This window comes from Myiozetetes cayanensis, unplaced genomic scaffold, assembly GCF_022539395.1.
Source record: "Myiozetetes cayanensis isolate MyiCay16 unplaced genomic scaffold, myiCay2020 scf2-11, whole genome shotgun sequence".
In the NCBI taxonomy this organism is placed as follows: domain Eukaryota; kingdom Metazoa; phylum Chordata; class Aves; order Passeriformes; family Tyrannidae; genus Myiozetetes; species Myiozetetes cayanensis.
Window position 1 is genome coordinate 5923890 of NW_026087411.1, and position 26736 is coordinate 5950625.

A 26736-nucleotide genomic window follows, 5' to 3' on the forward strand; every position below is an offset into this window, starting at 1 on the left:
GATTGAACCACAGGGACACTGAGGAGACGTGTGTGAGCTATAGGGACACTGAGGGGGCATATGTGAACTATGGGGATCCTGAGGGGATGTGTATGAAGCATGGGGAACACTGGAAAAAGGTGTGTGAGCCATGGGGACACTGAGAGGGACACTGAAGAGACATGTGTGAGCTGTGGGGACACTGATGGGGATGTGTATCGACCATGGGGACACTGGGGGACACGTGTGAGCTCTGGGACACTGAGAGGGGAACCGAGGGGACCCTGAGGGGATGTGTATGAATGATGGGGATACTGCAGGGGGAAACTGAGGGGAGACGTGCGAGTTTTGGGACACTGATGGGGATCTGTGTAAACCACGGGGACACACTGGGGGGGACACATGTGAGCTCTAGGACACCGAGGGGGCCACTGAGGGGACATGTGTGAACTACGGGGACCCTGAGGGGATGTGTATGAACCACGGGCATACTGAGGTGGAACACTGAGGGCGCACATGTGAGCTTCAGGACACCAAGGGGGCTACTGAGGGGACATACGTGAACTATGAGGACACTGAGGGGATGTGTATGAACAACGGGGATACTGAAGGGGGAGCCGGGGGTGGGGGGACAGGTGTGAGGTGTGGGACACCGGCGGGGCACCGAGAGGACATGTGCAGCCCTGGAGGGCGCCGAGGGCCCTCACGCCGCCCGTGCTCGGGCGCTGGACTGACGCGCCGCCCCGTCGGCCGCCGATGGCGCTGTGGGGACCCGGGCCCGGCGGCAGCAGCGGGGCGGGCCGGGGGTCACCGCCGTTCCTCCCCCGGGCGGGGCCGCCGCCTCCGCCGGCCCTCGGCGGGCGGGGCCCGCCCGCTCAGTCAGAGCCTGCGAGCGCCGCGCGGTAGCGGGACACGAGGAGCCGCCGCGCCGCGAGCATGGAGGAGGCGGCGGCGGGCGAGGACAAGGCGGGCCACGGCCCGAACGGGCACGCCGAGGGCCCGGCGGCCGAGGGGCGGCGGGGCGGCGGGGCCCGGCTGCGGGGCTGCCGCGGGTTCCTGCGGCGCAACGCGCTGGTGCTGCTGACGGTGTCGGGGGTGGTGGCCGGCGTGGCGCTGGGGGCCGCCGTGCGCGGCGCGGCGCTGGGCCCCGCGCAGGTCGCCTACCTGGCCTTCCCCGGGGAGCTGCTGCTGCGGATGCTGCGCATGGTGATCCTGCCGCTCGTGGTCTGCAGCCTGGTGTCGGGCGCCGCCAGCCTGGACACCCGCTCGCTCGGCCGCCTGGGAGGCATCGCCCTCGCCTATTTCCTGGGCACCACGCTGCTCGCCTCCGGCCTCGCCGTGGCCCTCGGCTTCATCGTCCGCCCCGGCGCCGGAGCCTCCGCGCTCAACACGCCCGGGCTGGGGCTGCCGGGCGCGCTGCCCACCAGCAAGGAGACCGTGGACTCCTTCCTCGACCTCATCAGGTGAGGCCTCCCCGCTCCCTCCTCCTTCCCCCGCCCTCCCGCCGCCGGAGGATGATGACAGACCCGGCGATGTTGCACGCTGCAGCCGGCGGCCGGGGACCACCCCCCCACCCTTCTTCTTCTCATCCTCCTTCTTCTCTCATCTCCCTGCATCTTCTCATCCTCCTTCTTTTCTCATCTCCCTGCATCTTCTCATCCTCCTTCATCTCTCATCTCCCTGCATCTTCTCATCCTCCTTCATCTCTCATCTTCCTGCATCTTCTCATCCTCCTTCATCTCTCATCTCCCTGCATCTTCTCATCCTCCTTCATCTCTCATCTTCCTGCATCTTCTCATCCTCCTTCATCTCTCATCTCCCTGCGTCTTCTCCTCATCCTCCTTCTTCTTCTTCTCCTCCTCCTCATTCTTCTCCTTACTTTTCTTCTTCTTTTCATCCTCCTCTTTCTTATGATCCTCCTCCTCCTTATCATCCTCCTCTTCCTTATCCTGCCTTCTCCAGAAGCACCCCTCTCTCTCCCCGGGTACCCGCAGCCCGGCCAGGTGTTAGGGCTGCACGGTGCTCTACCTCTCCCCGCTTTGTTTTTGATTTTGCCTGGGTGGCTGCAAGGATGAGTCGAGGCTTGCTCGGAGCTCTGGGTGCCTGGGCCCGTGTTTGGTTCTGCCTGGAGGGAGAGCGGCTCCTGAGTGCTCACTGCAGGGCAGGGATGGCTTTGCCTGGCATCTTCCCCTGCCCCGCTACCTGTTGTTGCCTGTCTCCCGCAGGCAGGGCAGGGCTGGGCAGCTCTCCCCATCCCTCACACACACCTCTTTCTTTTATTTCCCAGCACTACTCAGTCCCCTCACCCAAATACTTACCTGCCTTTTATAGTGCCCTCCTGTAGATGTGGGCATGGAAACGCAATACTGTATTTCCATCGAGGACGTAACTGCAACACAGTCTGGTGTGAGGACACCCTGTAGGTCCATGGGCATCCCATCTCTGCGTCTTGCAGAGTAGACTTTCCCCAAGTCTACCTGGAAGCAAGGCTTCCACTTCTAACCAAATCATAGTATTTTTGTTTATCCTTATTCCTCCTTGCAAAGTTGTGAGCTTCACCTTTTTTTTTTTTTTTTTTTACCTCAAACTGTTGAAACCTGTCTGGCTTTTTAAATAAGAGTGTAGCACTCACACAAATGAGGCAAACGTCCAACTGGTGTTTTGAGAATGCGACTTCCAACAGCATTTCCTTGTGCTTTGCACCAAAGTGCAAACAGAGGTGTATGGGGGGGGGTGACCTGCATCACAGTGAAGTGGCTGGAAAGTTGTGCTTAGTGGATATCTTGCTAATTAAAACGCTGAGTGGGGGATTTTCATTTGGATTATTTGCTTTCTTTTATGAGTTCAGCTTTTCAGCAGAGAGACTTTTTTTGTTGTGTCTGGGTAAGTGGATGTGGCAACAAAGATAAAAAGAGTCTCTAAAAAAAAATACCCCAAACACAGAACTGTATTTACAAATTCAGGTTAATGTCCTTTTCTTCCCCAGAGAGAAGTATGTTCCCTTTGGACTGAAAGTAAGTCTGGTTTGTTCCACTGGCAGCCATGTACTTAGTGTCCTCAGCTCACCTCTCTTAAGAACCAACTATTAAGGATCTCTCTTCAGGACCAGCAATTCCTGACAGCATGTTAAGAAGGAGTAATAGGATAGTGGGAGTAGATGGTCTGTCTGTGAAGGTGACATGGAGTTCAACAGGAGTGTAGGCAGGTAAAGCAAAATTGCCAGAAAAGGAGTCAGCACACTGTGGAGAGTTGGGAAGACAACTGTAGTGGTGGCTGCCCCAGGTGCATCCTGGTGTGGCTGCTGTGGCTCATTTCATTCCTGTCACTGTGCAGCACGGAGCAGGATGTAGTTGGGAAACAAGGCAGAGGTGCTCCAGCAAGCTTCAGGCTGTGGGTAATATCTGTGAATTTGGGAGCAGGCAGCTGTTTCTTACCCTGGTCTGTAAATGCAGGTGGAGAGTTCCTCTTCGAAGGGGTTATGATGGTGGTGGGATTGAGTCCCTAATTCCAAAGCAGTGCTCGTGAAATGCTGAGACTTGGGTAAAGAATATGGGTTGCTGAAAAATTTCCTTCTGGGAAATGAGGGGACAGGGGCCTTCCCCCAGTGCATGTACAGTGGGCTGTGAGTTCAGCTTTCTCTTGAAGCCCAAGGGAAGGGCTGTTGCAGCTGCTGTGTTGGACAGTCCAGTTGTCACAGCAATTACAGTGGAATCCAGTCCAGAAAAGATGATTTTGGACACAGCCATCACTAAAACTTTCAGTCTTAGCACAAACCCCCGACAGACCTAGGGATGGAGTGAGTATGTGACTTTCAGGAAATGAGATCTCTCTCTCTCTCTCTCTCTCTCTGCCATTTAATATTATTTTTAACTGTTCTTGAAAATGTGGGTGTTCTTGTTCAAGCACTGAACTCAGTCCCTGTTGTGATGGAAGTTACTAGAGTAACCTTATCTTCAGACAACAAGGCCTTGAGTCTACAGGACCTGAAAGACTGAAGTCATTCCTTTTGGTGTGGGTGAGTCTTGCAGCGTCCTGCTCTTTGCTTCTCCTTTTCTCTCATTTGATAATGAAACTTTCTATTAGACACGAGAAAACTTTGTTTTCAGTTGTGTCACAAGATTGACTGTGTCCTTCAAGGCTTTGCTGCCTTGGTGTCAGAGAAAAGGTAAAAATGAGTTCCAGATAGATAAACTGAGTCCCCCTACAGCACTGAAAGCAGCTGTAAAACATGGCCCAAGGAAGAAACAGCAAAGAGGAAATCACAGCTGTTAGTCACTCTTTGCCATGGCTTCTGCAGGGATAACACAGAGTCGTCCTTTCCTGGCGTGCAAATTCTTTCTGCCTTCAGTAAGTCTATTAGGTAATGACCAAAGGTGTTGATTTTCATGGTTGCAGCCATGTCTGGAGGCCAGCCTAATTCTTGGTCATGATTTTCCTTTTCCAAGTCTAAAGCTTCCCCACAAACACGCATCTAGGCATGGAGACCCAGCCTCTGGAAAAGAGATTTACCGTGGGCTTTGGTGTCAAATGAATGATGACTCACTGGTGACCCGAAAGGCTGTCTCTGTTTTGTGTTGTCCATAACCTCCAGTTTTGATCTAGTTTGGCTGGAGCTGCTGGAGTACCCTCCTGGTTTCCCTTCTGGCAAGTGCTGGAAGCAAGCCTTGAGCGTGCCTAGTCAGGGCTTAGGCACACTGTCCTCTGCCCCAGCACGTGGGGTGGGGACAGCAGAGCTGCCATAAGGTGCCTTTGTGCCCCACAGCAGGGATGCTGATGGCTCAGCTCATCTCGGGTCTGTCATGTGGGCAGCTCTTTGGAGCCCAGCCGTGGCCAAAGGCAGTGATCATGGGAGGGATCCAGCAAGAGTTCAGAGCTGCGTCCACAAGGCTGATGGCTTAAAAAAAACCCACCCAAAAAGTGGGGTGTTCTCTGAACTCAGCGGGGAACCTTGGAATTCCTTAACTCTGTCCCTTGTCAGTGAAGAAAATTGGGCTTCTCCAGAGGACCCACTGTGGGCTTGTACCTTAAACCAGGCTCTGGTGTACTCTAACTCCATCTGGTCTTAGCTGAAGGTGGGCCTTGTGAGCATCTCCAGAGCATCTGACATGGAGAGCTGCTCATTTGTACCAAGTAGTCGAGCACTGAGTGCCTGCAGAAGATGAGGAGAGCGAAGGGAAATTTTAGAATTTCTGTTCTTTTCCCCTGCTCATTGGTTTGGTGGAGAAGATAAAGCAACAGAGAATAAAGAGCACTTGTGAGCTTGACTGTGAAGTGGGTAGCAGGTGGAGGAAGAGGCTGGTTGTGATGTGATGAGCTCTTGGGCTCACACCCACCTGAGTAGGTGACGTTGCAGAGAGCCAGCTTGGCTCTGATCCTGCTGGGCACCTAATCAGGGAGGAAGAGAGAGAGTGGGGACAAGGATGGGACTCCTGCCACCTGCTAACAGCTCACCTATAGCTTGTTGTAAAGCAGTTGAAACAGCAAGGTGAAGTGTTTTGCAAGAATCTACCAATTTGCCAGCACTTCTGAGGGGCAGTTGTCATGACTGCGTGTTTCGATAAGGTCAGAGTTTTGTTTTAGTTCTGATTTATATCTGCTGATTGAATAGAATTGAACAGTTTCAGAGGAACCTATTGATCCTGTCAAAATTTCCATCAGTGGGTGACCCTGACATTTCATTTCGGTGCAGTCAATGTTTTGCTGTAAGTTTATACAAAAGGCTTAAGTAGAAGATCTCAGTCATTAAAAAAAGGGAATGTTTCAACAAAGTATTTTACAATATTTTTTTCAAGTGGGAAAAAAGGTCTGGAACAGGCTTTCTTTGCCCAATTTTGGGATGAAAACATGTTTTGAAGCTGTGGAATTGGCTTTGGGAAGGGAATTCTGTTTTTAAACCAGCCCTAGCTGTAACAGTCCGGGGAGGGAAGGAGGAAGTAGCATCATCCCTTTTTTTATAGGGAGGGTGCACAAAGGGCCACACGTCTGCCCCAAGCAGTAAGGTCAGGGTTTCTCAACTTGCCGGGAAAGTCTGCAAAAGCTGTTTAAATTTTGCTGCTCCTCACTGCCCTCTCTACCTCTGTGCCAGATGTTACCAGCTGTGCTGCTGAAGGCAGTACCCACAGCGCTGTCAAGTGAGCCCCTTTGGAGCCATAGGGAAGGCAGACACGAGCACAGGGAGTAGCATCAGTTGTGTTTTGCTGTCTGGACTACAGAGCAGCTGGCCAGAGTAGACCATGGGATCCAGACCCTCTCCTGGGCACCAGTTGCTCCAGTAGCACTTGTTTCTTACGGCCTTGGTGTTCCCAGTGAGTCACCCAAAAGCAGCAACCGTTAAGGCTGTCTCTGAAGTCCCAGTGTGGAAAGAGAGTAAAACATGACTGTTAGAAGTGGAGGGGGAGATGCTGCCCTTGTAGTCATAGATAGAATAAAAATTGGCCAGGGAACAGCTGCAGCTGCACCAGGAGATGGGCTGACCACTGTTTTTCAAAGCTGGTGGCTAGTTCTTAACTCGGAGGCACCCGCAGAAAGAAAGGGAAATAAATGTTACTGTCCCCCTTGGCTTGTGTCATTTTCTGAGTGTGGAATCTCCCTTGAAGTACAGGGACTGCTGACTGATTTCTGTAGGAAGAACTCAGTGTTTTCATTCATGTGCCTGCACTGTCTAGTGGGGGGTTTTTGGTAAATCTCTGAACATTTCTGCTCCTTTCTTTAGTTCTTTATAGTGGTTGTTGCCTTTTACTATTGACTCTCCCTTCTTTAGTTTTGTTTTCAAAGTAACAAAGATGCAGACTGGACCATTAATGCAAAAAAGTATCAAGTATTTACTATACATTTTCATCTTTCTCTGTGTTGAAAAAAATGCACACACTGAGAAATATGTGTATGTCCAGAGCGTGTATTGGGCACCCACTTACATACCAAAAAGCAGATGAGAAAAAGTGCTGTTTGATAGTGAATGGAAATCTTGGGACAGAAAGAAAAATAAAGGTAGTGTAGGAATTCAAACTGGGCTTTGCCATTTTGCCACAGATGGCACTAAAGTTGCTGTGAGTGGACTCGTACCATTGAAAACACTTCACTGGGAAAAAAAAAAAAACAAAAACCCTGGAGAAAATGCAACACAGAATATTTTTTTTCTAGGCACCCTCATGAAAGTATGTTTTCCAACAGCAAGGTTTTTGGCATCGGAAGTGGAATCTTTTTGCAAGAAGCTATGCAAGAGGAATGCGTAGTATTTTAGGGTTTTATTCTACTTGTCTGGATATCCCTTCACGCTTTTGCTGCCAGAGCAAAGTTGTTTGCAGAGCTCTAGCAAAAGCATCGTTTAGAAACAGTTATTAATAATAATCCCTTACACATACAATGAAGGAGTTCCTGTGGAATCCTTATCCTGCTGGTGGAAAGATGCAGGCCTATAAATAAGAGAGCAATTTGACCATAATGTCAAAATAGAGAATGAGGGGAGCTACAGCCCCTCTTTGCTCCCTTAACAGCTCCAGGTTCCCTTAGTTGTCTGGGATTTCCAGCAGCAAACGTTGCAGCTAAACAAAGATTTCTATTGCAACAGAAATGCAGTGGGACCTTCCTGCTAAATTTGATTAGGGGAGTAATGGTCCCTTTTTGTCTGGTAGGAGCAGCTTTTCACTGGAAGGAAGGTGCACTTATGCAGCTGTGCACAGGGAGATGGTGTGATGAGTATGGTATTCAGGCAGAAAATATTCACCCGCTGGCCGCCCTTGGTGCTGCTGCTTTCTCATTCCTATTTTAAGAGGATCTGAGAAGGGTGGTTTCTCACACTGTGTGTTGTGCAGGTACCTGGAGGTTTCCTGGCTCGGCCCAGCTGCTGCTGCAGCCCCAGGACACAGCTGTCACCCTCGCAGCTGTTCGATGGTTTTCTGATATGGGGCTTTTTGAGGCTGTCTGTGCAACTTGCAACGGAGAGAGACTCTCCTGCCTGGTGCTTGGTGAGGGGAGTAAAGTCCCTCTGTAGAACTACCTGCTTCACTTTGATACCAGAGAGGAGGTTGGGTGGAGCGAGGTCCTGGTACCAGTGGAGCACCTGGGATGCGTGAAGAACCTCTGTCCCCCTGCTGTCATGTCATGGTTCCCCTGTCTCATTCTGGCCGCATGCAGCAGGTTTTGTCTTTGTGCATCTGATCCCACACTGCTGTGCCGGGCTCCTTATCACCCAGGCTCAGGGTTCGCTCAGCGTCGTGTGATAATCCACATCTGCTTCAAAAAGGCAACCGTGTTGTCTGGCACAGGGTATGGAAACAGCAGGAATGGAGCCATTAGAAACAGTCAGCAGTCCAGTGATACAGCCTACTGTGAAGTGGGTAGCAGGTGGCAGAAGAGGCTGGCTCTGGTATGGTGGACTCAGGGGCTCGGCACCTGCTTGAGTAGGTGACGTTGCAGAGAGCCAGCTTGGCTCTGATTGTGCTGGGCACCAAACCAGGGAGGAGGAGAGAGGTGGTGACAAGAATAGGACTCCAGCCCCCTCCTAACACAGCTCACCTATAGCTTTCCCTGTTTCCCTAAACTCCACGTCCATATTTGCTGTGAGCTTTCGAAGCAAAAAAAACCTTCTCAACATTTGGTCCTCACAGAAAAATCAACTGGCAGACACCCACATTTAATTTGCATGCCCAATTACCCAGCTCATCAGCTTTCCTGTTTGTTGGTTCACCCTCACAGGAGGGTTGTTCACACTTCCCCTGTGACTGCTCTGCTTGGGGACACGCTGAATGCTGGCTCACAGGGACGGAGCTGTCTGGGTTTCTGTGGTGGGTGAACTTTGCCTTGCTGTACATGATGAGCAAACCCTGCAGGCACGAGTGCATGATGGGCCCAGGCAGGTCACCAGCCAGCTTTTGGCTCTCCCCAGAGCACGCAGCATCCTGCCCCTTTTTTAGGCATTGCTGTGGTGTTCTTGCACAAATCCATCCAAAGGTAAGAACCTGTGATCTGACCCACCTGTAATTAAAGCTGAATTTAATTCGCATGCTGGCTGAGCTTAGGTGAGCAATGAGTGTAGTATTTGCAGACCTCATGCCTCCAAGGTGAGCCATTTATTTGTTGATTGCTTTTTGTGACCCAACTCATTTTGTTCTTAAACTTCAGGATCCGAAACAGAGAGGAGCAAAACATTATTTTATGTGGTTTTGGTATTTTGCGGTCAGGTGTAGTTATAAGTTGGACTGAACAGAACACGCAACTTCTGAGCTGCTTGATTAAGATCCAGATTTTTTTACTTGGTGAATTGTTAGAAATGCTCTTCTTTGCCCTCAGAGTCGATTCCTGCAACTGATGCTGGAGTGATAAAGTATGTGCTCTAGGTTCTTATTTGAGTAGCTTTAGCAGTATTCACACTTGAAGCAAGAACCTGCCCCTTGCCTTGCTGTAACAGGATTGCTGGATCACTCAAATATGTGCTTTAAGTATATGCTTGGAGATAAGTTAGTGTTTAATTAGTGAGGCCCATGCCTGGCATACTGTGCAAATTGTGGAGGGTTTGGTTTCTTGGCCACGTTTAAACATTGGACAACCATGTTGCTTAGGCTTTAGGATTTCCTCCTTTGACTTTGTTTTCGTCAGGATGGAAAAGCTGATTTAAAGAAAAAAAAAAAGGTTTCTGGTTGGTTTTCAGTCTTTTTTCATCTCTTTGCTTCTTCAAAGTCCAGTCAGTTCTTTTTTTAAAAAAAAAAATTTCCCAACAGCATGGGCCCATTTGTATATGTGATATTTTATTCCTGATAACAGCAAGTTTGCTTTTAGTTTCCTCAAGGTTTTTATCCACCAGAGAGTTCCAGCTGTGCAAGCACTGATGCACATTAGCTGTTCCATTGATCTTATTTGAGCAATTCTTAAGTGCCTTTGCAGAGAGTTAGAGCTCGCTCTCCTGCTTTCGGACAGACAGCTGTACTGTCAACTTTTGAGGAGAAAAAGCTGCTGTTTCTTTCATCCTCAGTGGAATGTAGACTCCAGCAGGGAAATTATTCTTAGAGCAGTTTGGCTTTTGCAGCTGTCTCATGCACTTGTAGTGCAGCAGAGAGGGAGGCTGAGGTAGTTCACAGCAGCCACGTGTTTGATGAAGTTCCATGTACTTTGCAATTGCTGTCAAGGCTATGGGAAAACTCCCTGTGTGGCAGGGGAATGGAGCTATGCAACCAAAAAAGCCCTTATCTGGGCCATATTTTAATCTCCCTCTTGCTTTCAGGGGTTGACTCTGCTGCTGTTTCTTGCTGTGGTTCGGATTCACACGTTCCATGTCATTTGTGGAATGACCGCAGCTGAAATGCCATGTTTGCCAGGGTAACTATAGGAAAAACTCAGGGACCATTAGCAGGGCACAGCCTGGAGGCACATGCAGTGTCCTCAGAGCAGAGCAAGGAGCAAAGGATGGGGAACAGCTTCCCAAATGTTTTTTACCGGAGTTAACTGTCTCTGGGTAAGGTCTTCTCTGTCTTTACCATAAGAGTTCTTGTGCCTCCTTGACACCTTCTGCTGTCAGTATTTTCAGTTCATACCTATCACCTTCCTGCCCTCACCAACTAGGGTCCTGCCATGACTCCAGCGATCAGATTTTATTCCTGTTTTCCTTTCTGACCCAGAAAAAAAAGAAGCTGTCATTTGGCTAGGGGAACACGTGCTCTTTGCCCAGCATTAGGGGAGAAAGGAACTGTAGCATTAAAACCAACTCTAAAGTATAACAAGAAGCAACTTTTTCACTACTCGGCCCAGTTCACCATTTTCCTTTCCTTGCTGCTTCCTAGATGGAGTAATACACTGGCTGCCCAGTACAAGTGCCTGTCACTTTGCATGCTGTCCTCTCTGCACTAACCTGCTGCTAGATTTGTATTTCTGTGTGAAGATGTTTCAACTTTCCATAGGAGTTGCCTCTGCTTTCCATCGGTGTTGTCCAAGCCCTTGCGGAGAAGTCTGGCACATGATGTTGCCCTGCTCTGCCTCAGTGTTCGGGGAAGCTGACCTTGTTGTGTTGAAGGGTTAAGCCATTCTCTTAAGTGGATTTTGCTGATGGGATGTTGATGCTGTGAGCTCGATGTAATCACATGAGTAATGCTAAAAATCTGCCTGACACTGGAGGCCGTAAGCTGTTGCTGTGGCTGGTGTGGCCGAGCCAGTTTCTGTAGCCACTGGCTGATGGGTGTGTATAACCAGCATTGTCTCTGATTGCCTCTGGTGGCCCTACCCAAATGGTGAGGCTGGCAGACAAGCAGGGACTTCTTATATGGGCCAAAGAAGATGGCACTCACACCTGTGAAAACACAGTAAGACATCTGCTCCATGTTGCCAGAGTATCTTCTGTACTACACACCTCACTAGTGCCCACATGCTTGCCTTTGCCAAAGGAATTCTGTTCCTGGGAGCAAAACACCTTGGTGCATTCATTTTAGAATTTCTACAAGAAATACTTAATTTCTTTGTTTGTCTTTTACAGAAACCTGTTTCCTGCAAATCTCGTTGCTGCAGCTTTCCGAACGGTAAGATCCATGTGGACCTTGGACATGAACTACAGTGCACAGGCAGAGAAAGTTACTGGTCTTTTTTTGCAAGAGAGCTAAAAGTATGGCGTAGAAAATACCAAAAGTTAATTTACTTATATAACTGGAATTTTTAAAAGCGCGTGATGTAATCAGACTTAGAACTTCCACGACAAATAGTTTGACTTTTGAAAAATATTCATCAAACAAAAGCATATTCAAAGCTTATCTTTTGTACCTTCACCAAAAATATTCTTTAAACTTTGGGTGCTGTGTTTGGCAGCAGTGACAACTCTGCTTTGTGCCAGGCTGCCTACCACTTTGCAGGAGCTAGCTGGCAAACCCTTGGGTACATAGTTTAGAGCTGGGCTCGGAACAGACAAGGCTAAAGACTTTTAGGCTTCCATGTGTGTAAGCATTACCTGTTGCCTGACGCTTCTATTCAGTATTTTCCATCTTATTTCTTACTGGATTGATTACTCAGCCCAGCTTCTCTTCCAACAGAGAGTGTGTGTGGTAGGGTGATAACTGGCACCAGAACATAGTGTGGTTTAATGGGCAGGAGCTGTAGGGCTACAAAAAGATTTTTTTTTTTTTTTTTAGTTCTCATTGCTAATTTTAGATGTCAGAATAGATAGTGTTGAGAATATTGCTGTGGGGCAGAGTGATCCTTCATGATACAGGAGTGGAATAATGCCTTCATGGTGCTCTGTTGGTTTGCTTTCATATCAAAACAAGGTCAAACTCTTAAAATCAAGTTCCATTTTGAGTGAATATATAATACAGTACAAGTCAGTAGTTCCATGAGTAAAAGCAGAAGCAGTACAAAAATAACACTGAGAAAAGGATATTCTGTGATGCCTCGAGTGTTCTGTGTGTTCAGGGATGAAATAAAGCAGTCCTCTTTTCTTCTGTGCTGCTCTTGTCACAGGGAATTGGCTTTTCTTTCCCTCATTTTATAATTAAAGAAAACAAGCCCAAAGAAGTGCCCTACTTTGGAGATGTCTAGCTTATTTATCAAAGTAAACTGTTGCCCTAGATTTTAGATGTTTTACTGACAATTTTAATGCCTGTCTCACTATTTTTTGGGTTTGTTTGGTGATTTTTTTTTTCTTACCTGCAGTATGCGACAGACTATAAGATGCTGCTCAGAAACACTACCTCTGGAAATGTCACGTTGGAAAAGGTAAGGTCACTTCTTAGGTTTTTAAACAAGCCCTTGTCAGCTGTAATATTTGACTACTTCAAAGTCTTTAATCCTTTCCAGCAATCACTGGAAAGAAACAAGTACTGTTCTTTGCCTGGAGCTGAGACTCACAAGGTAGATGAGTTATCCACAGCCACACAACAAATCTATGATGGGGAGGAGAGTTGAGCTCAACTGATCTGACCCATGACACATTATTTTTTAGGCCATGCTTTCTTAGACCTGGTCTCACTTGATCCAAATTTTGATTAGTCACTGCCTCATGTTTTTAAATAACTTTTTGTAGACTTGCCTGGCTGATTATGTCCCTTAAACCTTTATCTTCATTAAGAGTTTGGAGAGAATGGGCTTTTTGCCACTACCCAAAGCTCTTTAAAAAAAACCCAGAAAATAATTTAGTTGAGATTATTTTTTTTTAGTTGCCGTGCTGCTGAAATTTAGTTTGAAGCTGTAACAAGGGGGCTGAAGGAGTAAAAATTACAGACAGAACATTACAAATAGGCTGTTATTGGAATGGTCTCAAAAAGGAAACTAATTTGTAGGTGTAGATGAGGTAGAGAGCGTTATCTTCCATATGTAGCTTGTAGGACTTCAGAGATCCTCTGTATCCCATTGAGTGGCATCTCTCCTGCATTGTGGGTCTATCAAACATGTTTGTTATTGGCCAGAGCCAACATGTTGCGGGTCCAGCAATAATTACAGGCAGCATGTTGTGACACAGACCCACTATCCCAGCCTGCAAGGTGTCTCCGTGCTCCAAATGAAGTCTCTCATGTGCTTTCATTGGGTTTTTGGGGAGACAGATCTGAGAAATTACTTTCAGGGTTATTTTCTCTTCCTCAGGCTCATTCTGACTATCTGAGCTCAGTATCAGATGTTGGGTTGCCATATTTTTATATGATTTGAATGCCCTTAGGGCAAGAGACCTTTTAATGTTTGCATTTGTCATGGCAGGGCTCATCTGGGGCTCGCCCGCTAATTTGTAAAATCATCAAGGAAAAAGCAGTTTATGATCATCCAGAGGGACTCTGGAGCATATCCCCGGGTGCAGGAAGTACTGGCTTCATTACCTTCTCCTCCCCATGCATGGTGTGTGAGCAGGTGATGCAGAACAGAGTGTTTACGAGCTCTGCTTTCAGCTGATGGGCTGAACTTTCACCAGCCCTGGAGACAGAGTGACAGGTGGCTTGGCTGACGCATGGACTGAGCAGGGGAGAAGTTATCCCTGACACCACAGGGCGAGCATTTTCACTGGGGGAGGAGGCAGCTGCATCCACCCGAGCTCTGCCCGTGCCTGTTGGGTTGCATTAGCCCAGATCCACACTCACCCCGTCTGACACGGATGCACAGCAACCACTGCGGAATCCCAAAAGGGCATGTTCTCCTTTCATGCCATCATGTCCTTGGGCAGTACATGCCCCTGCAGCTTCCCGCAGCTAAAAAACTAGTTCAGTGTGAAAGGCTGTAGCAATGTGCACTTAGCTTTGTGTGTTTGTTATAGAGTTTTTCTACATTTAAGTAGAAGCAAATAAAAGGGAAATAAGACTCTTCTATTCATCTTCAGTGTCAAGTTTGATACAGGCTCCTTAGCAACCAAGCATGGATAAAGGCTAAACATATCCATTGAACATAGTCTTGGCTGTCAAGTACTTTTTTAATGTTTGTTCGAAGCCATCACTCTTCCTTAAGAGAGAAGAATGCATCTCTTGGCTGTTTAAATTCAGAGATTATTTTTCAGTTTTCTTCTTTCTTTTTCCTGTTATCAGTCTCCTCTTTGACATAATATCAGGAAAAATATTCTGAATTTGTCACTGGTGCCTGTTTTTGCCAAAAGTTATGATGTAAAGGTTATTTCCGCTATTGCTTTTCCAAAACCTTTCTTCAGTTGTTGGAGCAAAACCAGAGCCGAGCTTCTTTAATTCCAGAAGACGCCCTACTGTCTCTAGGGATGAATGGACCAAATAAAAAGAAAGCATCATTTCAGTTTTGTTAGCTCAGTTTCAGTACTGGTCTGACCATAGTATTTGTGGATAGATGAGGATTAAGTTTGGAAAGGAAGAGTATGATTTTTGGAAATCATAGTGATAGAAGTTTGGTTCCAGGGAAGCAAGACGATATTCCTGCTTTTTTTTATTTCATCAGCAGAATATTTGATTGAAGAGAAGAAATGTTTTCCTTCAACTTTCCGTATGAACAGTGTAGACCAAAATTTTCCATTGATTATATTTCTTTCCCCCTGCTGGTTATTAGGCCTTGTCTTCTCTTGCTGATGAAATGAATAGTCAATATGGAGATGTTTGCTCAGCCATGTCCTTTTTGTTGTTTCACATGCTCACCTCATGTTTACCCAGCTTTTATGGCTACATCCTCTCTGCTGCTTTGGCAGCAAGGCTTCCTGGGGCATGGACTATCTCAGTTCCCCATCTGTAGCACTGAGAGGCTTGGGGAAACTCAGTTCCTCTTCTGGCAGCAGTAAAAATACACAAACCAGTGGTTGCTCTTCTTCCTCATGTCACATGGCTGCATTTTCTTTTCAGCCACCTACTCCTGGGACAGTTCAGTGTCAGCAGTTGTTTCCTTGATAAGCATTTTGTTTCAAGAGCTAAAATACAATAAGATCTTCAGAGGGATTCAAGGACCAGAAGAGCTCCATGAATCTTCCTACCAGAACGCATAATTTCAGGCAAACAATAACGTGTCCCATAGTTTGTCGAGGAACAAAGTCCTCATTAAAGCTGTTTTTGTTTGGTGTTCACAATGCTGCTTGGTTTGGCAGCCCCTTTGGGGTGATGCACTTTTCTGCTGGAGTACAAAAAGGCTGTTCAGCATCTGCCAGTATTAGAGGCTGGGATTGAGAGGATCTTCCGCTGAAGATTTACTGCTGGATGTGTTCCACATTGTGCTACAGGGAGGTGAAATTCCCTGAATGCTGCAGATCGTGCCCTTGATTTGCAGGCAGAAATTTCTTGCAATAAGTTACTACTCCATGCAAGTAATTACATCTTCTGCCTACAACTGCAGTGATGGGAAATGATGATGAATGTTGTAGTTTTAAAAAAAATTGCTCAAATAGAGCAAGACCTGCAAGTGGAAGAGTTTCTGAGAAGCCCAAATGGTAGTGGCTTGCTGGGCTTCAGGCTCACACCGCTGCATTTCATGAGATGAGAAGCAAATCCCTGGTAGAAGGAGTTTAAAGAGTGGAGATCCTTTGCAAGACATCAGTATAATGCAGTATAGTTAAATTCCTCCTCTGTAACATCCAGGTTGGAATTCTGGGCTCTTTCAGTAGCTTGAAACGCTGAATTTCTGTACAATAGCAAAGTTTTGTATCAATTTTTTTTTAAGAATGAGAACCAAACCAAAAGAATATTCAATGGTTTTAGGATAGTTTTATTTGTGGAAAAAGTTTGTGGCCATTATGGTAAAATTCCATTCCAAGTTGAACTTTTCATATTAGCCTTGTATCAAATGAATCCAGTAGAAGATGTTATATTATAAAATAACATCCCATGTACACAGACAGTTTATTCACTTAATAAGAGGGTGTCATTTTTTTGGTCTTTTCTAACCACTGAAGAGTTTAGGGCTTTCAGACACACCAAACAGAATATAGCCAAAACTATCCAGGCAGAAAAGTGCTATTGTGTGTGGAGGAAAGGGCACCTTTCTTCAGACATCCCTGGAGATGCACTGTGCCTCATGCTTAGTATCCATCCACGTTTTCAGTTCTTTCAGTTGGAAATCAGATAAATAGTGGCAGCTTAGCCTGGAGCAAGCCACTACCATAAAAAATTGCAGATCCCATATCTAAGTATTTTGTATTAGCAAATAAAAAAGTCAGCACCTTCACTCTTTGTAAACACTTCTGTTAACAGCAGTTTAGCCTTCCAGCTTTTGTGTATGATTTATGTTTAACCCCCTTCCCTGCAGTGCTTTGTTTCCACCTGCCATTGAGAGACAGTCCAGTTCAGTGGTATACTTCCAGCAAAAACATCGTCTCAAGCAGGCTGGTTTTATCAGATTTACCAGATCAGTATCCCAAATTCTTTAGTCAATACTCATTTCAAGCTTTTAGCTCAGAATGTATTTTTCTTTCCTAGTGTTGAGCTAGCGTCCACTTAAACCAGCCAAAAGGCCAAAACTTGTACGCAGACCTCATCTGTTATAGAAGTTCTTCCAAATAAAACAACAATTTGACATGTTGAACCTGTACTGCCAAGTCGGGGAGGGGAAAAAAAACCCCAGTTTGTCAAAACAATTATATTTTTATGTAGCCACAAGAGCACTCATTCAGTTCGTATGATACTACACTGCCAAACAGGCTCCAGCTCTCTTTGAGAAACAAACCATGAAGGACTAGTAGAGCTGAGTAGTTTTTGTCAATAGGTGGATCCTGCTTTTATCCTCTTACCGTGCAGTGACATGATTTCTGAGAGGGGGAACAGGTATCTCTTCGGTTCTCTCTGTATCTCCCACAGCTGACATGGACAGGTTAATGAGTTGATTGTCACAGTATGTTGCCTTTCTCTGCCCTTTCCCCCTTTTCTCCTTCATAACGTTGGTTGTTTTCTCATGGGTTTCATTATTGCACTAAAGTCCTGAGTAAACTGGGGATTTGTCCTGCTCAGGTCACTGAGAACACACATATCATATTGAAGGGCACGAGAGGGGGTAGTAGCAGGCCCTTTCCTTCTCCAGCGAATCCGTGCCAGCTCATGGCCGGAGAGGTTTGTATCTGAGTTGCATTCAGATCGTTTGATCAAACAAAACAGGTTCTTTCTTCCAAAATATGTTCTGCTTGTTGACTTCAGATCAATTGGGCAGCAACAAAATGGGGTGACCGTTTTGTTACGTTCTATGCTGATCTCACATCTAACAAGCCTTCTCTTTTTTTCCTCTGCAGATCCCTGTCGGTACTGAGATTGAGGGGATGAACATCCTGGGACTGGTGCTGTTTGCTCTGGTTTTGGGAGTGGCCCTGAAAAAGCTTGGCCAGGAGGGGGAAGATCTGATTCGCTTCTTTAATTCATTCAATGAGGCGACCATGGTCCTGGTTTCCTGGATTATGTGGTAAGTGTGTGGCTGCAGATGCACCTTTCAGTACAACATTATGTTCAGGAAACTCACCATTTATCTGTCCATCTGGCTTTTTCCTACCAGATGCCTCATCACAGCAGTGAATGTCGTGGTATCGCTCTATGGGGTCTTTCCTTCTTGCTCATGCCCTGTGATTAGACAATCACTCATAGCTTAAGGTATCAGTCAGAAAAACTTTGGACATTTGTTTATAATTCCTCTGCAGGACTCCTTTTTTGATTAATTAGTAGAAAGAAAGCTTTCTGTTTCCTGAAGTTGATTGTTTACTTTTTCTCTGGCCTCTTAATGAGCAAGTCCATTATTTCACTTAACTTCCCTGGAGTCTAGACATGTTTATGGGCTGAATGTTGCTCTGACCCATCTCACAAAGCTTGTGGCACCAAAAAAGGTCTGTATGTTAGGAACTGGAGTACACTGAACTTTCTCCCTAGGCAAGAAACCAGCATTGAAGGAGGCAGGCACCTCTAGAGGGTGGTTCAGGCCACCTAAGCCGGGGTAGGAGCAGCCTCCTGACAGGGCTTTCTGTCAGGTAGGATTCCTGCTGTTTTCCTCTCTCTAAGTAGAAAGGTTTTGACAAAACACCTGATTTTACACAGGCAGATCTCTGTGTTAGTTGCTGTCATAAGGGATTGAAAAATTCAGTCTCCAAGCAGCTTAAGTTTTTTGCTCTTGAGTGTAATTCCTTGGACACTGAATACTGATAAGAGGCAGTTCTTGTATTCAGCTCATTATAGTGCCAGCACTTCAAGCCAATCAGTTGGTATGTAATCCTTTACTTTGTGGATTATGGGGACCACTGCTGACTCTTAGCACTGCAGTTCACTGTAGCCCTTACTTGCTCTCTTTACTTCCTTAAGGCTCTTTTGTTGTCCTGGTATTTATTCAGAATCTGTCAAGCTGCATGTGCTTCCCAAAGGATACCTTGGAATGGGTGAAATTATACCACCAAGAGAAAAAGCAGCTTGAGCTTGTATCTAGTCCTATTCAACAGGACTGTTTAGCAGCACTTTGGTCTCAACTTTCAGTTCCTTCCTCTCCAGCCTCCCTCTTCCAGGGGAGGAATCCAATCTCAGCTCTGAATCCAGTATTCATATTTGTGGAGCTTGTGCAGGACCGGGCTCAGCTGGATCTGGCTAATCAGGGTGCTCAGAAACACAGTTCAAAGGCACAACATCAGAGGCTAAGTGGGGAATGTTCAACAGGCCCCCCTAGAGATTTGGCCAAGGGAGGACAGAGAGAGGATGCTCACGTGGATCTGGGACATACGGAGGTACGCTCTGCATGGAACAGAGGAGCTGCAGAACCGCTGAGGGAGAGGCAGGCTAGGAAGAAGTGGGTGATCTGGCAACCTTAAGGCTTGCCCACCTTTCCAAACCCTTGAATGCTTAACCACACCTTCTGAAGTTTGTCCTTACTCAAGAAATCAGCTTCTCTGAACGTGGGTGTCGGATTCTTCATTTCTGAGATGTACAGGCAGATCTTTTGCAGTCACGTGTGCCTGGGGCAGGGTTTTGGGGAGCTGGGTGATCTTGCAGTATCTCTAAATCTTAGAAGCAGAAAAGGATGAAGTGTGGACAGCATCAGCAGAGGTACTCAGCCACAAACACCCCAGTAGAGCCTGGGGGGGAACTGACCCTGGGCCTGAAGTGATTCACGCAGTTCATTTAGAGCTGTTGTGCTTTTGATGAAAAGGCAGTTCTGTCTTTCCAGGGCTGTTCCCAGCTGCACTGCTGGCACCAGAGGTGTGACTGTGGCCTGCAGGTGGCCCTTCCCCTGGAGCAACTCCAAGTGCTCTTGACAAAGGAAACCTCAAACAAATGCTGACGTGGCGTGTTTCTGGATAGGAGGCACGGATGTGTGTGTGTGCCTGCCTTGGCGGAAGCTCTTCAAGCTTAATCATTTAACTTGGTCCTTTGTAGGCAAATAGCAGAGCTAATTGCTATCTTTGGCATGTGCATCAGCAGCCTTTAGCTGAGCTCTCTGGTATGTGCATAGCTTTTTCTTTCCTACACTGAGTATCTTGGCATCCAGTATGTCTCACATATTAATGACCTTACTTCATACTTGTGCTGGTAGTTTCTGCATGTGCAAGACCCAACTCTTCCACCCCTTTCTCTCCTCCAGTGACATGGCATCACTCCTTTTTCTTTCTTTCTTTCCATCTGCCATCCCTTCAGCTTTAGGTCTTCCACCCTAAAACTCCACACTAGTGTCTTGTCCTGGTAACTTCTCCCACCGTTTCTGCTTCCTGCTCAGCTTCCCTTTGGCAGTCTCTACCTGTGTCTTTGAGTGCATAAGTCAACAGGGCTTTTCCAACTTAACTGCTTGCCATCCAACAAGCAAAGGTGCTAGGGAAGCCTTCCCAATTTCCTTACCCTGAGTGTGTGGTGAGTAAGGAACTACCCCTCAGTAGGAGCAGCAAGTTCTTTACAAGAACGTTATCTCCAGGATGGAAAACAGCATATTTTCCAAGGCTTTTTGTTCGTACTTAATGACAGGCAATATTTCATTTACACAGGTATGTACCTATTGGCATTATGTTCCTTGTTGGGAGCAAGATTGTGGAAATGGAAGATATTGTGCTTCTGGTGACCAGTCTGGGAAAATACATCTTCGCCTCTATCCTGGGCCACTTCATCCATGGAGGAATCATTCTGCCACTTATTTATTTTGCAGCCACACGTCAAAATCCGTATCGTTTTCTCTTAGGACTTATCACACCGTTTGCCACTGCTTTTGCCACTTGCTCCAGGTGGGTTTATGTGCTTCTCTTGGGATTATAGCCTGGTTATATATGGCACCGTAACCTGGTAATATCCAGTTTTAGTTTTAGGTGTGAATATTGTTCCTGAGATTGCAAAAAAGAGACTTCAAAGAGTAGAGAGTCTCAGTGCTGTCAGCAGCCTGCCACACATCACATATGATAATTAGCTGTTGAAAACAATTCCTCAAAATATTGTGACTGTAGCATGATGCTGAGATAGAAATATTTGGGGAAAATAAAAGGTGAAAGTAATTGCCTTAAAAAGATCCTTCCAGCTGTCCTTTTGATTTTAAGTAAAGTGAGGATCAGTAGTGAGGGACTTTGTCATGAGAAGTTTACTTCTCCAAGTTCAGAAGGACCCAGAACAAGTTTAGAATAATTTTGCAGGAGCAAAGCAGACTTGCTTGATAGTTCAAAGGGATTTAACGTTACTGATTTCAAAGATCTAGCCTGATCAGCTTTTATTTGTCATAACCAAACTACTGAGCATGTCATTTACACTTTGCTCAATGACAAACACCTGATCAAATAACATAACTATACAAAATCATTTCAGGTCATCTCCAAAAGTAGATGCATGTCTGTCATGTCTGTCACAGAAGCTGAACTACTATTCATAAATCCTCTCCTTCCCCAGGAGAGGGTTTATGAATAAAACTATTTAATTTATAATGCAAGAAATAAATCCAACAGTGATATTTTCTTTTAAAATAATTTTTCTGTTGGTTTGAGAAGGCACTAGTACAACTTTAACAGGGATTGCTGTTGCATCTGTTGTGTTTATATTGTCATAGAATGATAGGACGGTTTGGGTTGGAAGGGACCTTAAATCATCTCCTTCCAGCCTCTCCTGCCATATTGGCATCTGCTGGTGTATTTTTGGTTTTGAGACTTGTAATGCTTCACACTGTGTTAAGTCATGTTCTTGCTTCTGGGAGATTAGAGTCCTTATCAGCTATTTCTGGATGGAAGCAGATTATTAAATACCTCTGCTCAAGACACAACGAGGAGGGTCCCTCATTGTCATTATGACAGAGAGGGACTCTAAAATGTCACTGTTGTCTTGACATCCTGTCTGCAGCATGTTAGCAACATGAAAGCCACGAGGCAGAGACTGGCCATTCAGTGCACCCTGATATGTGTTTGATTTCTCCCTGTTCTCTGTTTCCAGCTCAGCCACTCTCCCCTCCATGATCAAGTGTATTGAGGAGAACAACAGGGTCGACAAGAGGATCAGCAGGTTTATCCTTCCTATTGGGGCCACTGTAAACATGGATGGAGCTGCTATTTTTCAGTGCATGGCAGCTGTGTTTATTGCTCAGCTGAACAACGTCGACCTCAACCCTGGGCAAATCTTCACCATTCTGTAAGTTGCTTTGCTATTGCAACCACATCCTTCTGGCCCCCTGGCACACTCGAGCCTGTGGTCCCTCTGTTAATAACTAGCAGTTTACATTCCACATCTCTGACCTACAGCTTGCAAACTGCCATGAAACGTAATTATAGGGTGATTAAAGGATGGAGTCTTTAAACCTTTACAGGATTTTCCAGAGGCTCGATTTAATGCAAGGTAGAAACTGGGAGGGGTTGTTGAATTCTGAAACAGACTTTGAGTGCTTTAAAGCTGCTTCTCACATGAAATTCCTCTCCTTCATTAAGCATCTCACTCCTCCATCCTCCAGTCACCATTAGGCTGGGTAATTGAGTCATGCTGCTCTACCCAGAAAGCAGCCCCTGATTCCCTCTCTGGATGTCTCTGGATCCTCCTGCCACCTTCTCAGTTCCTTATGCATCTATTTCATACCAAAGACTCTGCTCCTGGCTGCCTCTGCCCTTCCTACCATCACATTGATGGCTTTCCTGATCAGACCTGTTGTTGTTGCCTTCCTGATTGCTTTGCTCTGTTATCCCCTCCACTATCTCAGTCCTACCTCCTTCTCTAGGACTCTCTCCCCTCCATGCCTGGAATATCCTCCCATATCCCATAAGGTGTCATTATCTTCAGTTCCTGCCTCAAAATCCCTTTAAGTGAGGATCCTAGAAGGAGTCCTGGCCCCTCACCATGCTGAGCAGTCATAGCTGCATCCAGCAGACGCTTCCTAGGGCTGGTTCCTGGAATTTTTTTATCCCCCCTCAGACTGGTTTTATTTCCTTCCTTATTACACTTCCCAGTATAATGTTCAACTATTTAAGATGGGGCTGGGACATTATTACATTTTTGGAGTTGGCCAAATTAGCCTTTTGGGTATTCTTAGTAGATCAGGTGTTAACACAGGCCAGAGGATGATGCAGTGACAGCCCAAGGAAAGCTCAGTTGCACACAAAAATGTTTGTTATTCGTGTCTGTAGCACAAGCACCACAGGTTTCCAGCTCCTGATTTAGGATCTGTGTTGGAACGCAAACGAGACACAGAGAAGAGACTGTGCCCTGCCTGCATGGCAAGGTTTACCTTTATACGTCTTGGGGTCAGGAGATGTAACATACTCAGCATGTTGGAATTGATACAGGACTTGGGAGTGGCTGTGTTAGTAAGGCAGCAGGATATAGTTGCATTGGTTGGTTGTTTTTTATTCTGAAAAGGCAATTAAGGTGTTAAACCCAGAGCCATTGCCTTGGTAACTGCTGTGGATCCTGCTGAGAGCTCTGCTCTGTACCGATTCCTTCACATCAGCAGGCAGGAAAGGGTTTGCCTGGGAAGCAAACGATCTGCGCCTCCCATGCTGTAGAGTTTGTTTACAATTCCCATAGCGTGGGAACACGTGGTGCAAGTGCAAGCAAGAGGGGAGCTGCGAGCTCCTGCTAACCAGGCATGGGAATTGATTTGCAGCGTGACAGCCACTGCCTCCAGCGTGGGAGCAGCCGGGGTCCCTGCCGGAGGAGTCCTCACCATCGCCATCATCCTGGAGGCCATCGGGCTGCCCACCAACGACCTCTCCTTGATACTGGCTGTGGACTGGATTGTGTGAGTACTTCAGGCCACGTGTGTCTGCTGCTGCATGACATAGAAACACGGAATCGTTAAGGCTGGAAAAGATCTTTAGGTCCAACCATCAGTGTAGCACCACCACCATGTCCTCAAGTGCCACATCCACACGTTTTTTGAACACTCCAAAGGGCAGGAGAGGGAGGCAAAGCAGTGGCTAGCCATTTGTATCCTGTCTTCCTAAGGAAGTACAGTGCTATCTGTGTGTTCCACACCTATACTTGCAAGTGCTTGGAGAGAAGAGTGAAAATCTTGCCCTTCCTTTCACTCTGGGCTGCCCTCAGCCTGTGTTGTGCTGGCTGCCTTTGTTTCAAAATATGTAGTAGCATCCCTCTGTGGTCAACACTGTTCTAGTCAAGGAACTCAGCCTTGTAACAAAAGGGGGAAGGAGGGAGGAAGGAGCCCTGTGTCTTGTTTTAATGCCAACTGTTTAATTACCAGAGAGGACCACAATTGCAAGTTGAGTCTGTGTTAACTTAGGCTGCAGAATGATGAACAAGTCTCAAAAGACACTTCTTTATGACCCATAAACCTCCTCTATTACACCCTGGCACAATAGTTTTGTGTTACAGGACCAAAGATTAGGACAGGTGCTGTGAGCAAGACACGCAGAGAACACAGTCATTCTGCCTGCTTTTGGAAGGACCCCTTAAATAGGTGTTTGGATTAAGGTATGAGTTGCTATGGTTAAAAAAGAGATCTGGGTGCTCTGAGTCACTTTCTGGATAGGCCCAAAGTCAGTTCCTGCTCTGAACTGGCATTTGAAAAATGCTGGCCTGGGGAAAGGGAAGAGGAAGGAGGTGGGCTGGGAAAAGCAGGATGCCTGAGAAAGAGTGGTACCATTGCTGGAACCCACTGAGAGACCAGAACCAGGTGATGGTAAGTTTGGCTGACCTTAAACCAGCTCTGGTGCACATATTTAGTTCTGAAATAGTGATGGTACTTCTGTGGAGAACACCTGTGATAACTATATCTCCCTTGTCCAGCTCCACTATGTTAGTGGATCAGCAGGGGTGAATCAACTCCCCTTATTGTGTTGTAACTCCCTTAAACTAAAAACCTGCTGCTTTGTTTTTTGTTTCTGATCTTAACCAGGGACCGAACCACCACAGTTGTGAATGTGGAAGGGGATGCCCTAGGAGCAGGCATCCTTAATTACCTGAATGAAAAAGACAAGAAAAGCAGAGAGCAGGAGCTAAAGGAAGTCACCGTAGAAGCAATTGCCAACAACAAGTCTGAAACGGAAACATCGCCTTTGGTAACGCACAAAAACCCAGTCTCCAACACAAGCAGCACAGCAGACCCTGAATCCAAGGAATCAGTATTGTGAACTCGAGGCTGTTCGTCAAGACCTGTCCTAGAGGTGGCCCCGGAGACTTGTCAGCGCACCGGGACATTTGCAGTGTGACCAGGGGCTTGGATGGCTCTTGGGAGTGCTCAATTCCTGTCTGTTTTGAAAATAATACTGGCCTGGGGAAGGGGAGGGAGGTGGGGTGGGCAGGGAAGGGGTGTCGAGAAGGAACACTCACTTTATAGTAGTATTTTGATAGCTCACATGTGTACATGTATATGTGTTGGATGTGCACACACATGTATACATGTCTGTGGAAACTGCCACTGAGACTTCTGGTTTAACAAGAAGGCTCATATGGGTTGGAGAGGGGGAGGCAGACAAACCCAGTGTGTGCTTACTGTAGGGAAAAATTAGAGTGCTTATTTTGCTGCTGTTTGAATGGAAAAACAGTCTAGAAACTCCAGAGTGGGTGAAAATGTTGCCTAAATTTATTTTCTGGCCTTACCAACCCTTACAATCATGATATGAAGCAACATTTTTCTCCCACTCCCCTTCTTCTCCTCTCCTCTCCTCTCCTCTGATCCCTTAGAAATGTCAAATATGCCCTTATAGCTTTTTTTCCTTTTTTTTTTAAATTTTTTTTTCATATCTGAATTAATAGCTTATAGGGGCTTGTTCCAGTTCCCCACAGCATTGCAGCTCATAGCAGCTTTCCAGCCTTTTGGTGAGTAACTCCCAAACTTCGGGACCAAACATAGGAGATCTTCATGCAGATCAAGGATTGGTTTTCTCCTTTCCTCTAACCAAGTGTTAAGGAAAAAATCTAGAGGAAACAAAAATTTTGTTAAAGTAATCCCTCTGAGGCTGAAAAAAACGTAGAGTCTGTTCCAGCATAAATAAGTCTGAAAGAGGCTTGCCTGTGACAACATCACTAAATTCAGAAGTCAGCTCTCTTCATGAAAACGCAGATGATCCTCTGCTAGCACACCACGTCCTGCTTATGTTTATTTAATGGGTCAGTCCAAACAAGTTAGGTCATATCCCTCTTCCAGCAAAATTGAGCAGGGGAGGAAAAAATCTGAACACACATCATGTGGGAACTGATGACAGGCAAGTCTGAGTCTTGGCTTGAAAGGAGAAGAGGTGAGTTTATAACCCCAAGTAGTTCAGTGATCTCTGTGTGCTGGAGCAGCTGCCTACCTGTTCCTACTTGGAGTTTGGTCCTGCTATAAATGTTCTTCTGGCAGCAGTTTACATTTAGTAATTCTGGGTGGTGCTGGGCCAGGGTAGTGCTTAGTGGCAGATGGCAACCTTCGCTAGGGGCTGAGCCAAGTGCTTCTAGATTCCCACTCCACCTTTTTTCCTGTACAATGTTCTTCCTGAATTTGCACCCCACACCTGAACTAAGTCTGGCAAACTCATTCCAAATATCCTATTGATTTATCTTGGCATTTTGGATGCCAATAGTTAGCCTGGACTTGTGGATGTTTTCCCTTGGCTGCTTTAACAAGAGATTGCACATGGTCAGTCTCCACACTGTTACTTCAGCAGTATATATTTACACTTAGCTTTGATATAAAGTAATGCTAAGCCTCCCTTTTTCTTTCTCCTCTCTTGCTTTAGAGGAAGCTATCTTGGAAGGATTTCAGCACTAGGAAGAGGCAACACCAATTTCATAGCATCAGCTGCCTTCTTTTGCAAAGCATCCTCCCTGGTAAAGGGATTTTTAAATGAATTTTGCAGAATGAGATGTGGCCACCCCTGAGGGAGAACGCAGTGAGCGCGCCATGCCTGGCTGGTTAATCTTGTGCAGCAGAATTATGCAGACAATCCAAGTAGGAAAGGATTAGTCAGCCCACTGAGAAACTGCAGGTGGAGTCTCTTTTCAACCAGTTTATTTATAACCATGT

General features: G+C 46.3%; 1 protein-coding gene across 1 annotated transcript; it reads left to right on the top strand.

Annotated features, from left to right (window-relative positions):
* The first annotated feature begins 859 nt into the window (after positions 1-859).
* Positions 860-24962, top strand: SLC1A4 (solute carrier family 1 member 4). The gene is made up of 8 exons (XM_050316688.1): positions 860-1442; positions 11438-11480; positions 12604-12666; positions 17591-17757; positions 20303-20536; positions 21720-21914; positions 23377-23511; positions 24628-24962. Exons 1-8 carry the CDS (start codon positions 916-918, stop codon positions 24860-24862), a joined length of 1599 nt encoding a protein of 532 aa, XP_050172645.1. The 5' UTR covers positions 860-915; the 3' UTR covers positions 24863-24962.
* The last annotated feature ends 1774 nt before the right edge of the window (positions 24963-26736 follow it).